Source organism: Maylandia zebra, linkage group LG3 (assembly GCF_041146795.1).
Source record: "Maylandia zebra isolate NMK-2024a linkage group LG3, Mzebra_GT3a, whole genome shotgun sequence".
NCBI lineage: Eukaryota > Metazoa > Chordata > Actinopteri > Cichliformes > Cichlidae > Maylandia > Maylandia zebra.
In genome coordinates this window covers 5106204-5120541 of record NC_135169.1, presented here as the reverse complement: position 1 = coordinate 5120541, position 14338 = coordinate 5106204, and the positions used below count along the sequence as shown (strand labels likewise).

The 14338-nt window shown below is 42.3% G+C and overlaps 2 protein-coding genes and 1 pseudogene across 3 annotated transcripts; all 3 read left to right on the top strand.

Moving 5' to 3' along the window:
- The first annotated feature begins 501 nt into the window (after positions 1 to 501).
- LOC143414502 (uncharacterized) lies at positions 502 to 3771 on the top strand. Its single transcript, XM_076879011.1, has 3 exons — positions 502 to 962; positions 2909 to 3259; positions 3688 to 3771. Exons 1-3 carry the CDS (start codon positions 932 to 934, stop codon positions 3753 to 3755), a joined length of 450 nt encoding a protein of 149 aa, XP_076735126.1. The 5' UTR covers positions 502 to 931; the 3' UTR covers positions 3756 to 3771.
- A 235-nt stretch (positions 3772 to 4006) lies between these two features.
- On the top strand, positions 4007 to 9101 carry LOC143414498 (uncharacterized). The gene is made up of 6 exons (XM_076878991.1): positions 4007 to 4018; positions 4095 to 4204; positions 5610 to 5933; positions 6493 to 6822; positions 7692 to 8000; positions 8099 to 9101. The coding sequence occupies exons 2-6, from the start codon at positions 4198 to 4200 to the stop codon at positions 8188 to 8190; spliced, it is 1062 nt and encodes a 353-aa protein (XP_076735106.1). The 5' UTR covers positions 4007 to 4018; positions 4095 to 4197; the 3' UTR covers positions 8191 to 9101.
- A 947-nt stretch (positions 9102 to 10048) lies between these two features.
- LOC143414493 (nuclear factor 7, brain-like) lies at positions 10049 to 14338 on the top strand (annotated as a pseudogene). The gene is made up of 2 exons (XR_013095110.1): positions 10049 to 12398; positions 12500 to 14338. The product of XR_013095110.1 is annotated as a nuclear factor 7, brain-like (transcript).

Genomic DNA, 14338 nt, shown 5'->3' with positions numbered 1-14338 from the left:
GTTGCATAATCTGAGTGAGCTAAAGAGCATGAACTGATAGCTTCATATACTGTATTACTGTGTCATACAGTAACAAACGGCGCCTTAAACCATCTACAACTGAACAGCTGTACCTAATAAAGTGGCTTCTCACAAATGTAGTGACGAAACCCCTGTGGCTGAGACTTTGTTATCGAACTTAAACTTTATGTGAGCCCTTTATTATTCAGTATTGAACGTAGCCAGTCTGCTCTTTATTCCAACTGCTTTCTTTCCACATCTGTCTGCACAGTAACGGGACTTCCTCTGCGGTTAATTTATGCTTTCTATTTCGTTTCGCATTATTTTATTTTTAGAGCACGTTACCTGACTGGTTTTGTCCCTGCACTGTTCTGTGTAGCATCTTCAAATGTCCACTAGATGTCACAAAGACACAGTGAACGTGGAACATGCGTGAACCTGTCGTGTGGATTGTGACATGCTCTGAATCCACAGACACGCACAACAACAGGGAAATTACACAAAATACACTCAAAAGATTGAAGAGTTCGTTTTAACCTATGACATAACAGGACTTAACCATCAAAGACGGCAGCAGTGATTGTAAGGAGCGGTTCTGAGTCAGGCCTGCATCAGCTGCGTGAGTCGCTGTGTAAACCACACACAGCAGTGCACAGGCTCAGTCTGTGACTGTGCTGCAACAAACAAAAGTAAAAGTGTTCTTATGCATTTAGGCGTTTGGATGGTTGTACGTGCTGAGAAGCAAAACAAATCCTGTTTGTCGTGTTTTTCCTGGAACACACCAGCAGCTGTCAGTAGTTACAGCTGGAGGAAGGCGGGGCGTTTCCCTCACATACAAAACACAAAGTTCCAGGAACAGTGAGGCGTGTGTGGGAGCTCTGCTTTATCCGGGGTTACCGGACTTTGTGGCTGCTGTGGTTTATAAAGGAGGATGAAGATGTTGCTGTTTCTCCTCCTGAGCGGTAAGAAACTCTCTGAGCTCCGTTTACCTGTTTAACCTGCACTCAGTCACAGCACAGCGCCACAAATTCACTCATTCCCGGAAAACAGCGAGTGTGTGAACGATGTCTGAGAGGCTGAGGACCAACAGACTGCGGGCTTTCAGGTGAAAGTTTCTAGCAAGAGACACTAACTAACCACAGTAGCTATGTGCTACAGTAGCTCAGTGTGCGTGGGCGACGCTGATATGAGACATGAGTGCAGGGCTGATAAGCGTTAAGTCGCATGTGATTATTAATGTTTGGAGAAAACGACACGAGGTCAGTGTGTTGCTGTCGGTCATCAGAAAGCAAACACCTCTTTTCTTCTCTGCTCTGCTGTGTGGTTTTCCTGCGATCTAAAACTATTTTACAAATGCGGACAAACCTGAAAAAATACTAATTACACAATATATTAAAAACCTAAATGCATGTGAGGAACCGTGGAGTCATTTTTGACTAGCACATGTCCTTCAACGCACATATTAGACAAATATGTAAGACTGCTTTCTTCCATTTGTGCAACATCTCTAAAGTTAGAAATATCCTGTCTCAGAGTGACGCTGAAAAACTAGTTCATGCATTTATTACTTCCAGGTTGGACTGTTCATTATTATCAGGATGTCCAAAAAACTCACTGAAAAGCCTTCAGCTAATCCAAAATGCTGCAGCAAGAGTCCTGACAGGGACTAGAAAGAGAGAGCAGATTTCTCCTGTTTTGGCTTCCCTTCATTGGCTTCCTGTTAAATCCAGAATTGAATTCAAAATCCTGCTCCTCACATACAAGGTCTTAAATAATCAGGCCCCATCTTATCTTAATGACCTTGTAGTACCATATCACCCTATTAGAGCACTTCGCTCTCGCTCTGCAGGCCTACTTGTTGTTCCTAGAGTATTTAAAAGTAGAATGGGAGGCAGAGCCTTCAGTTTTCAGGCCCCTCTTCTGTGGAACCAGCTTCCAGTTTGGATTCGGGAGACAGACACTATCTCTACTTTCAAGATTAGGCTTAAAACTTTCCTTTTTGCTAAAGCATATAGTTAGGGCTGGACCAGGTGACCCTGAATCCTCCCTTAGTTATGCTGCAATAGATGTAGGCTGCCGGGGGATTCCCATGATGCACTGAGTGTTTCCTTTCCAGTCACCTTTCTCACTCACTATGTGTTAATAGACCTCTCTGCATTGAATCTGTAGCGACTTCCTCAGTCGCTAGAGGCCGGGGACTGAGCTTGCCTATTTGCCTGATGCGCTGTCAACTTTACGCCATAATGCGAGAGGTGGAATTGCTTACTTGTTTATTAAAGTGCTTGAAAAGTTTACAGAGCAATAAAACATCACAGGCTCTAACGCAACAATTAAGGGGAAACTCGTTGTGCTGCGGTCAACAAAAACTACGGCTACCCAGCCCTCTGTCAAAATCAAACCAGTGAAAGACAGACTGACAACGCTCTCTTAATGCCACCGCTAGCACCCATGTGACTCCCATTACACATCACCATAGCAACCAAACAAATGAAAACCCAGTGATCATCAAAAATTCAATACATTTAGTTATGGCTCCTACAGAATCAAATCTGTTATATGATTGTTGGGTTTTTCTCTGTATCTACTGTACAATATGAAGCGCCTTGAGGCGACTTTTGTTGTGATTTGGTGCTATATAAATAAAATTGAACTGAATTGAATGTGCACCAATGGCCTGATACTCACAGATTATATCAATTTCTAATTATGCTTGAATTAACAAATTTCTAGTTATTTACAAATTGAAACAATAAAGGGCAATTAAGTTCTAGATTTTATTTATGTTTTGGTCATTTGTGTGTTTGTACATCTGGTTTCCGGCTATAATGTCACTTTTCATTCATCATTTAAACTCTGGGTCAAACCCACAACATGTATTTGATTTGAGTTTCTCTTTGTGTGTCCTCAGTTTCCCAGCATGCTCTGGCTGTGGTGGTGGAGGTGAATGAGGGGGAAAGGTCTGTCCTGCTGCCCTGTCTGTTCTCAGGTATTACACCTGAGGACACCACAGTGATGTGGACTCGCAGTGACCTCGATCCCAAATCTGTTCACCTACAAGGAGAAAAAGGAGGAGACGATGGTAGAGGACAAAACCAGCGTTACAGCAGACGCACATCAATGAATCGTTACGCTTTCATCATTAAAGACTTCAGCCTCACTCTGAGGAAACCCACAAAGACTGACAGCGGCAACTACACCTGCTCCATCAGTGCTGGAGGGAAAGAACGGAGACTCAGAGACATCCAGCTGCAGGTCAAAGGTCAGCAACAAGCCCAACACCTGCCATAATTACAGGTCAATACTCTAGTCAAAGGTCAGCAACAAGCCCAACACCTGCCATAATTACAGGTCAATACTCTAGTCAAAGGTCAGAGGTCAAACTGACGCAAATTAATTCCGAAAGTCTTGTAAAAATACAGATGAAACCCGCAGCATTATTTAGCACAGATGTAACCTCAGAGGACACACAAACAACAAAGCAGGAGATGACTGCAGAGAACTGCTGCAGCCTCTGGAAAATGTGACAGACTCATGTCAGCTCGTGTGCAGAGGGCTGTGTTTACCACACATATTTCTGTAAATATGTAAATAAATGACATTCTATGCATCACCCAGCACAAAACACTCAGAGGAATTTTGCTGCCACTTTTACAGTTGACACTTTGGTTTCTTGTCCTCTCAGACCAGCAGGCGGAGGTGACGGTGAGGGAAGGGTCACAGTCTGTCATCCTGCCCTGCAACACAACAACATCTGACCTGCCTGAGGACACCACAGTGGAGTGGACTCGCTCTGACCTCGGACTCATCACAGTCCATGAGTATTCTAACAGAAATGATGACCTTATGACTCAGGACGAAGTTTACAGGGACCGAACGAAGATGAATGAAGACCTGCTGAGAACTGGGGACCTCAGTCTGACCCTGAAACACCCCAAAGTGAAAGACACGGGACGATACATCTGCACCATCTACAGGGACAAAGACATCCTGAGACAGAAAGTAGTGCTGCAGGTCAAAGGTCAGTGCTGTAAGTTGAGGTCAGAGGTCAGTTTTCTAGATACAGGTCAGAAATCTTTTTTTATGCTTCTCCACAGAACCATTTCCATCCTGGTCCAAAGTTTTAGTGGGTCTCCTGGTTCTCCTGGTTGTTCTTGGGGTTTCTGGAGGTCTGTTTTTTTTCATTTGCGGCAGTATTTCATGTCAGGTGAGTTTCTTCTACTACACTACCCATAATGCCGAGCGTTAGCAGGTGTCTGCACATTTTTCAAACCTCTTTTCCCCACTCTGCGACACACCTGCCGGGGATCAAACACTGGTTTGTGGCTCTATAAAAAGGAACTCCGTAAATCTTTGACATCTGACAAAAAGTCAGAGCACTCTTGAGACAACCATTCATTTAGTGTTAATGGTGATAACTTCATCAATTTCTTCACAAATACAATTTTAACCATTAGAGAAAGAATTACCCACAAGATCAAGGTGGCACGGAGGGAGGTTAGCCAAGTATCGGAGCTGCAGAAAGGTGCTACAAGAAGGTGCCTAAGAAGTCCAGCAAGCTGTCGATGTCTGAGGCCTTGCAAACTGCCAACCAAATACGCACAGACTTGACCAACTGCCAAAAAATGTAGTCAGATGATAACAAATAGAGAAGGTCCTACCAGTGGCTGGACAAAGCTGGACAGAGGCACTAATCATGGCAGCACAGGAACAAGCTCTGAGCACAAGATCCATAGAGGCTGGGGTCTATCACACCAGGCAAGACCCCAGGTGCAGGCTGTGTAAAGATGCCCCAGAGACAATCCAGCACATAACAGCAGGGTGCAAGATGCTAGCAGGCAAGGCATACATGGAACGCCATAACCAAGTGGCCGGCATAGTGTACAGGAACATCCGTGCCGAGTATAACCTGGAAGTTCCGAGGTCAAAATTCTCCTAGGGTGGTGGAGAATGACCGAGCTAAGATCCTGTGGGACTTCCAGATACAGACGGACAAAAGGTTGGTGGCTTACCAACCGGACATAGTGGTGATAGACAAACAGAAGAAGACGGCTGTAGTGATAGATGTAGCTGTACCGAGCAAGCTCAGGGTACGCAGTGTTATTGTATATGCATGTTTCTGCTTTAATCTGCTGATGCTGCTTTGGGCTTGGTGGAATTTAAACACAACAACATTGCTGGCAGAGGTAATGTGATTTCACTATAGTGTAAATTGCATAAACCAGCACATCAAACAGGAAGTCTAGATTGATTCTCTCTTTAACAAAACCTAAACTCTGATCCAATTCAAAGCTTAGACAGAGCTGATAGTTGAGTGGATTTGACATGTTCTCATTGCCTTGAAGCCTTCTAAATGTCTTCCTTTCTTCTTCTGATGAAAACCCAGAAGTCCTGAGTAGTCTTTCAGGCATGGTATTCATCAGCCCCAGGCTGAGGCTCAGTCTGTCTGTTCTTCTTCATCCAACATGTCTGCAGCACTTTACAGGATGCTGCAGACGAGTTACCAAAGAACGAGTCAGGAACAAACTGAGACACAATCTGACTGAGACTAGAAGACAAGGAGGGACAGGGAGGTCATGTGACCATCCTGTTGTGCTTTGTTGTCCCCTCAGTTTACAAGGTGGTGGTGGATTCAGGGGAGGAGTCTGTCCGGCTGCCATGCAAAGCTATGGTCAGATTACCCAACGATGCTAAAGTGGAGTGGACGGACAATTCCATTTCCAACAGGAAGGTCCACGTGTCTGACCAGGTTGGAGGACAGGACGAGGTTTACAAAGACCGAACAGAGATGAAGAGGAACCTGCTGAAACCTGGAGACTTCTGTCTGACCCTGAAATACCCCACAGACAAAGACACACACATCTACACCTGCTCGGTCTACAGCCACGAAGGAAATCGTCCAATCATGAGCAAGAAAGTGGAGCTCATTGTCAAAGGTTAGTCGTGTGTTTATATTCAGAACTCACATATATTTCATATAATCCAAATTTGTGACCTTTTACACACTAATTTCATTATGTGTGTGTGTATATGTATATGTATATATGTGTGTGTATATGTATATATGTGTGTATATATATGTATATATATGTATGTGTATGTATATATATATATATATATATATATATATATATATATACACACAGAGCGCAGGAAGCCCTGCAGTTACAGAGAAACTGTCTGAGTCGCATTGTTGCTGCAGTTTACCTGCAACTGCTGTGAAGAAAAACAGGATTTAGATTTTGTTGATCCAGCTAAAACAAAGAAAGTATGGATATGTCGATCTTGTTTCATAGGACACCTCTGTGATAATAAGTGCAGTATCATTGTCTTTCAATAACTGCAAATAAAGCTTTTATTCTAAAATAACCAGCTCTGCTGCTGATTGGACATCAAAGGCAACTTCAGGGGAATCAGTCAAACATGTTTTAATTGCAAATATTTAACTTATTCAGTGCAATGCTTATTGTGCTCAGTGCTCTGTTGTCTTTTCAGTCCCCCAGGTGGAGGTGGTGGATTCAGGTGTACAGTCTGTCCAGCTGCCCTGCAAAGCCACAGTTAATCTGCCTGAAGACGCTAAAGTGGAGTGGACGGACAGTTCACACAGGAAGGTTCACATATGGCAGGACAGACCTGACAACCTTGAAGAACAGTTTGTGTTTTACAAAGATCGAACACAGATGACTAACAACCCGCTGACAACTGGAGACCTCAGTCTGACCCTGACATACCCCACTGACTGGGATGGAAAGACCTACACCTGCACCGTCTACAACGGACAGGGAAACACCCTGATGAAGAAACAGGTGGAGCTTAAAGTTAGAGGTCAGATAATACTTTGTTTTTCACATGTGATGTACATAATATGGACGTTTCACCTTTTTAACACTTAATTTATCGCCATACTTTGTCCTTCTAACTGCTAGATTTCCTCAGTGAGCTAGGAAAGGTAGAGCTTACTGATCAGCAACAGTTTGGAAATCGATCAGCATGAAGCTGAAGGAGAATCTGTCAGAGCACAATCTTAAAGTGAACTCTGAAGTTGATCTGCAGTCATCCCAGCGAGGTTGTACAACAATAATCGAGACAAGGACGCACAACACAAAGAAAGTTTACTTGGAAATCTTTCTTTAGTGAAAAAAGCAAGAGCAAACCAGATTTACACAAACTAAAAGCATCAAAAGTCAACAAAAGGTTCTTGATTGAAAAATTAGAAAATGTGGAAAAGGGACTTACAATATCATTTCCATTACCTTAGTTTCAACTCTGTTTGTGCTTTGTCTTTATTCAGTTGGAGAAGATTCTCAGCAATCCTGCTTTTAATGGTGTAAGCATCAGTTCCACATCTTTAACTTAGAAACATTTTGGGGCTTCAAAAAAAGAGATGTACAACTGATTGTCATCTGCATTGTGTAACAAATAATGTCAAAGTGCCTGAACTCTGGTGAAGAGGGAATGGATATAACAGAAATAGTAAGGGTAAACTGCTTGTCTTGCCTATGGTGTGTCACAAGGTTCAGTAGAGGACCTGTGCATCCACGTAATCATCAGCTGTGAACAACAGAACAAAACACTGAGACATGGACAGGCAGTAAAGTCCAAGCTTTATTAATCTCATATGAGAGGGAAGAATTACAGTGTCAACTCAAATAGAAATTTTCCCTCACAGCTTATGTTGTTTGTTGTCCTCTCAGTCTGTCAGGTGGAGGTGGAGGAGGGGGCGGAGTCTGTCCAGCTGCCCTTTCAAACTACAAAAGACCTGCCTGCAGATGCTAAAGTGGTGTGGTGGGACATTCATGACAGGAAGGTCCACGTGTTATCAGACCAGGCTGGAGAACAGGACCAGGTTTACAGAGACCGAACAGAGATGAATAACAACCCGCTGAAAGCTGGAGACCTCAGTCTGACCCTGAAACACCCCACAGAGAGAGACAGTGGGACATACAGATGTAAAGTCTACGGGAGAACCAGCAGATACAAAAAAGTGCAGCTCAGAGTCAAAGGTTTGTTTGTTTGTTTGTTTGTTTGTTTGTTTGTTTGTTTGTTTGTTTGTTAGTTAGTTAGTTCGTTCCTGTCTGACTGTCTTGTGTCTCCTCTGCAGGGAGAGTTCAGGTCCAGGATCAAACAGGGGACATCAGGAACAGAAGCAGCTCCATTGATCCGACTCCTCTGATGGCTGATCAATCAGTTTGATCTGTGTGTTCTTTGATTATTGATCAGTGATGTCAGAGTGGAGTCAGTGTGATGTTGTTGTTGTGTGTTTGAGACTTTTAGTGTCCATGAAGGTCTCTGCTGCCGTAGATCCTCTGAACTGTGACAGAGGTCTCACTCTGGAGGAAACTCTCAGCACTTTCCAGCAGCTCCTCCATCATGGAGGACGTTCCCTCACTGTAACAGGTGGAGGAGAGAGGAGAGGGAGCACAGGTGGATCCTCTGAGGAAGAGGAGCGTTTTCAGGCTATGTCCACATGTGCATGGGTATTTTTTGGACTTTCATCCACATGATTAGCGATCCACATGGATCCCTGACAACCAAGGGTTTTTATTTATTTATTTTTTTTACAACTGCTAAGTGAAGATTCTCAGATTCAGAAGATTTTCTGTATTTACATGAGGACAAAGAAACAGATTTTGTCTCGCACCTTCAGAGGTTTGTGTGTCTTTATCTATTTGTTAGATGTCAGTCTGCATCCTGTTATTGTTTGTGGGCTTTTGATTGGCCAACACTTCCTCACAGTTATGGTTATGTTGCCACCTGGTGCTTCTGCATGCTCTTGGCAGCAGTTGAGTTTATTTATTATTGAGATTTTAAAAAAATACTTTGAAAATGTGTTTGAAAAGATATCTTGTATCATGTAATATATTAATTTTACTACATGAAAGAAAAACACAAGCGTGCCTTCACTTCAGTTATAAACCCAATCATAGTGTTAAAGTATTAAAGTTGTTTGTCTCAAACTGACCTGTGACCAGCTCCACTCAGTATGAGCTGTTCACTGTTTCTCTTTGCTTATTGGTTGGATCTGCACACAGAGGTCAAGACTGATATTTTTACATTTTGTATTTATATAATGATAAACTGTGAAATAAAAACTTTGTAAGGTTTCATTTGATCAGTGTTGTTCTTCTTCTGTGGTGTTTCTGATGCTCCTGATGTGTTTGAGGCTGAATGTGGGCTTCAGGAAAGTTCGATTTAAGACTTTTTTTAAACCTCATAACATCACAGAGAATTAAAATTTGGGCATTTTAAAAAAGTTAGATGGAAACTTTGGTATCTATGTCATTGTGTTGATTCTGTCCTGAGGGCATTAAACACCTCTTTGCCTGCAGAAACAAACTGTCTCACACATATGAAGTTGTTTGCACACAGAAAAAAACATCTTCCTCCTCTACACCGATTTAACAGGAGAAATTGGATCAGATTAAAACGGTATGTGCTGCCTATAAAAATAAATAACTCTCATTACATTCATCAGTTACTCTTTTTACTTATAATAAAGAGAAACTAACTGCTTCTGCTTAATAATCCAGAGTTATATTTGCCTTTAATCAAGGGTGAAATGTACCGTGGTACTCCTTTTCCCACGCCACAGGTTATCAGGTATGTTGGAGTTTCTCCACCTCAGTATCAGGCTCAGAGCTGCTGAATCCAAACTCCTCTCCTGTCATTAAGGCCACCTGGTGAATAATTCCTCATATCCTGTATCTGATTGGTCTGTGGGAATGTGGTGATTTTAAAGTTTAAAGATCAGCAAATATCTGACCTCTCAGTTTTCTCCCTCTCTTTTCACACATGCAGTGTTTCAGATATTCATAAATACAATCTTCTGAATATTAGCTTCTGCTAAATAGGCTAAAAGTAAAGTCTGATGAAACTAAGTCTCTTTCATTTTAGTAAAAGAACATCAACAAACTTATCTGATAAGAGGAGGAGTGCAGTTTCCTCATACTTTCCATCCTGTTCATCCACTTTTCTGTTAGCCACGCCCCCACAGGTAAACCAGCAAATCACTGCCTCCGTTCTCACAAACGTCTGATCTGTGGCCGGCCGGACTTCATTCCACAGATGTGCTTTAACAAAGTGTGAAGCTGAACTCTGAGCTGTGACAGTGAAGCAGTGTGAGAGTGTCAGTAGATGATCAGCAGAGGAAAGTGAAGCTGCTGTGAGCTGATGTCCTGAAGGGCTTTTAAAGAGTCTCTGAGTTTGACAGGAACATGATGATGTTTGTGGTGTTTGTGATCCTCCTGCACGGTAAGTACACCTTCCTCTCTCTGCTCTCATCATCAGCTTTTCTTTCATCTCTCTCTCTTTAATGTGTTGAAGTGCAGCAGGAGGAGATTTCCATCAAACACTGGATTCTGATTCAGATCAAACAATATGACTGCTGGAAGTTTCAATAACTACGTACTTTATCAAAATTTTTCATAGTTTACCATGTTTCTGTTTTTCTCTTTGTTCATTAAGTTTAGTTCATTCACATGTTTGGTTACAGTGTTGTACTGTGCAGTTCAAGAGGATGTATTCTCTTTAATAGAACTTTTTCAGCTGTTTTACTTTAATTCCTCTTTAACTTTTCACACATTAGCTTTAATTAGCTTCGTGAGTCATTTCAAATGAAATATACATATGGAAAATAAAATGTTCCCATTAGAAACAATTAGGCACTGATAAGATTCATCTGGTTCAGAGACGTCGTTTCTGTGGACACCGGCAGCTGGAGACCTGATGGTTCAACAGTCGATCCTGTTATAGTTTCTTAAAATGTGAAATGTAAATTGTCAGTGGACATCCGTGTGTACTCCATGTGATGAAGAGAAGAGATTTATGTCAGGTCTGAGTGGACCTGAGAGGCAGGATTAGAGGTTTAGTGAAGTCCTATCCGGTTTAACTGAGTGATATGAAGTGATCCACTTCTTACCAGGATCAGGTAAAAAAACAAACAAAAAAACAGTGAATGTCCATCAACCTGCAAACAGTGAGAGCCTCTATGGTTTTTATATAGATTCCACACTGAAAAAATAAAGATAAGAATATTTTTATACAAAATGTAGATTCTTAATAACATCTCCAGAAGTCGATTCTGTTCATCTGGACGTAGCGTTTTGTGGGAGAAACGTTTCATTACTCATCCAAGTGACTTCTTCAGTCTCAGCTGACTGCAGGTTTCCACAACCAGTACATTTGCATAATGACTGAAACCAGCCTGCTGAAGGAACAATGGGCTGGGAGGTCAGTTCCTTAATCTTAATTATGCAAATTCTCATGACCATTAATCAACAACCACTGATCAATGGCCATGAGTACCTTTCACAGAGAGTTGGGGAATGGCTGCAATCACAGCATTGTAAGATGGTGACAGATGTACCCTTAGGCTCCCTCCTTGATTCAGAGATGGTCTTTCCCTTTTCACGTAAATGGCCTCAGTACTGGAGTACTTACAAGGTTTATTTACAGGAAAAAAGCAAGACTGGACTGGAACACCAAGAGAAAAGAAATAAATCTTGAAATCATGAAGCGTACCTTAACACAAGCAGATGTTTAGTCAAAGAGTTCATTGTATTTACCAGTTTCCAAAGGACATTCGTGGTCCTCATTTAAGTTAAAGCAGATATTTGTGTTAGAAAAGTCCCTAAAAGACACAAGTCTCAAGCATAGTTTTTTGGCAGTTTTTACTGGTGTCACATCTATTTTAGGTTAAATTTAGCTATGACATCAGCAACCAAACTGTTGATGATAATCACTTTCTGGTAAGTTTTATGTTCCGAAATCCTCCATTATGTCTAAGATTTGGAAATACAGCAAAATCAAAATCAGGGCTAAAATGAAGAAATCCATCCTAAAATCATACAGAATGTCTCATCACTCACAGAACTTTAATACTGTACTTATTTGTGACCTGAGGTAAAGGGTGTTTTGACTGGCCCTTACTGAGGTTAGCAGTGTGTTTTACCCAAAATATGTGAGTCAGGTGCACTGATGATTACTGATAAATAAATTAAATCTTTTAGTTATGTGAGAAATCTGATAGTTTTGCTTCAAAGTCTAAATAGATTCTACAAAAGTAATTAAAATTAAGAGTAATGTTGTGACATGTGCAGCTGGAATAGAGGAAAACCTGTTTTATAGCTTTTGAGCTGCTGGCAGGATGAAAGTCTAACTCTGGAATGAAGCACACCTAGGCTACAGGTAAAGCAACATTGTTCTCCTCCCCTCACATCACTTACATGCAACAAAACCAGGAAACAAGATGTTTTTCTTCTTCAGTACAGAGAGACGCACAGACGATCAGACTGAGCTCAGACCAAACTAGCAGCTTCCTCTGAGTGAGTCCAGCTACAGGAGAGAAAAGTGGAAAACTCCAACACTGCTGCTTCAAGCTGCTGACGCTCCACACACTGAATGTGAGTTTGAGCAAAAACACGACTCAAAGCAAGTTTCAGTGAAGGTGGTAGAGGAGGGAGGGGAGCCAGGACTGACTGTACTTCCTGTCTGCTGTTTTCAGCTTCACTCACAGACTCAATGGCTTCCAGATCAGAGGAGGATCTCTGCTGTCCGGTCTGTCAGGAGGTCTTCAGGGATCCTGTTCTTCTGTCATGTAGCCACAGCTTCTGTAAAGACTGTCTGAAGAGATGGTGGAGAGAGAGACCAACACACGAGTGTCCAGTTTGTAAGAAAAGATCAGTGAATGATCCACCTTTAAACCGAGCTTTAAAGAACCTGTGTGAGTCGTTCTTACAGGAGAGAGATCAGAGGCTCTCTGCAGTCTGCACTCTGAGAAACTCAAACTCTTCTGTCTGGACCATCAGCAGCCAGTGTGTGTCGTCTGCAGAGACTCAGAAAAACACACCAATCACAGATTCAGACCCATCGATGAAGCTGCACAACAACACAAGAAGAAACTTCAGGAAACTCTGGAGCCCTTAAAGAAGAAGTTAAAGGTTTGCAAACGAGTTCAAGTGAAGTTTGATCAAACAGCAGAACACATTAAGGTCCAGGCCCGACACACAGAGAGGCAGATTAAGGAGCAGTTTAAGAAGCTTCACCAGTTTCTAGCAGAGGAAGAGGAGGCCAGGCTGGCTGCACTGAGGGAGGAAGAGGAGCAGAAGAGTGGGATGATGAAGGAGAAGATGGAGGCTCTGAGCAGAGAGATAGCAGCTCTTTCAGACACAGTCAGAGCCACAGAGGAGGAGCTGAGAGCTGAAGACGTCTCATTCCCGCACAACTACAAGGCTGCAGTGGAAAGAGTCCAGCGCTGCCCCCTGCTGGATGATCCACAGCTGCCCTCAGGAGCTCTGATAGACCAGGCCAAACACCTGGGCAACCTGACCTTCAACATCTGGAACAACATGAAGGACATGGTCTCCTACACTCCTCTCATCCTGGACCCAAACACTGCAAATCCAAAACTCATCCTGTCTGAAGATCTGACCAGTGTGACTGAAGGAGGAGAGAAGCAGCAACTTCCTGATAATCCAGAGAGGATTGATTTTTACAGAGCTGTCCTGGGCTCTGAGGGCTTTAACTCAGGGACTCACAGTTGGGATGTTGATGTTGGAGACAGTACATTGTGGGTACTGGGTGTGTTAGCAGAGTCTGGGCAGAGAAAGGGAAACAAACTGTCTGGAATTTGGAGAATAGGGTTGTTTAATAATAAATATTACAAAATCTCACAATCACCTCCTCAGACTCATCTCTCATTCCAGCAGAAGCTCCAGAGGATCAGAGTGAATCTGGACTGGAACAGAGGAAAGCTGTCGTTCTCTGATCCTGATACTAACACACACATACACACCTTCACACACACTTTCACTCACAGGTTGTTTCCATACATTCGCACTAATGATACAGTGAAGGTGTTGCCGTTGAAGGTGTCAGTGCAGCAGATGAGTTGAGGATGATGATGTTTCTAATGTTGTTTCCTGTCAGTGAGTTGAAGCTGTTAAACTGCAGCTGTCCTCCTGCTGCCTCGTTGTTCCAAAGCTCTTTGTTTCTCTTTTAGTTTCACTGTTTCTTTCTGTTTCTGCTGTCCACCTTTTCACATGGAAAATCATTTCACTGTTTCTCACTGAATGACTCCCCAAACTAGATTTGAAATTCTATCAAGTTTCTAATCATTACAAGTGATTCATGTTTCTATTTGATGTGTAAATGGAGATGATTTAGTTTGCTGGGATATGGACTGACATGTGTTGAATGGGAGGAGCAGTTTGTTGTTGTCTTCTTGTCTGTTTATGACAACAATAAATATGTTGTTGAAACAATGATTCATGTTTAACTCCATATATGAAATGTTTCTGATCTTTGAATTCTGTTTGATTAAAGACTTTCTTCATGACACAAA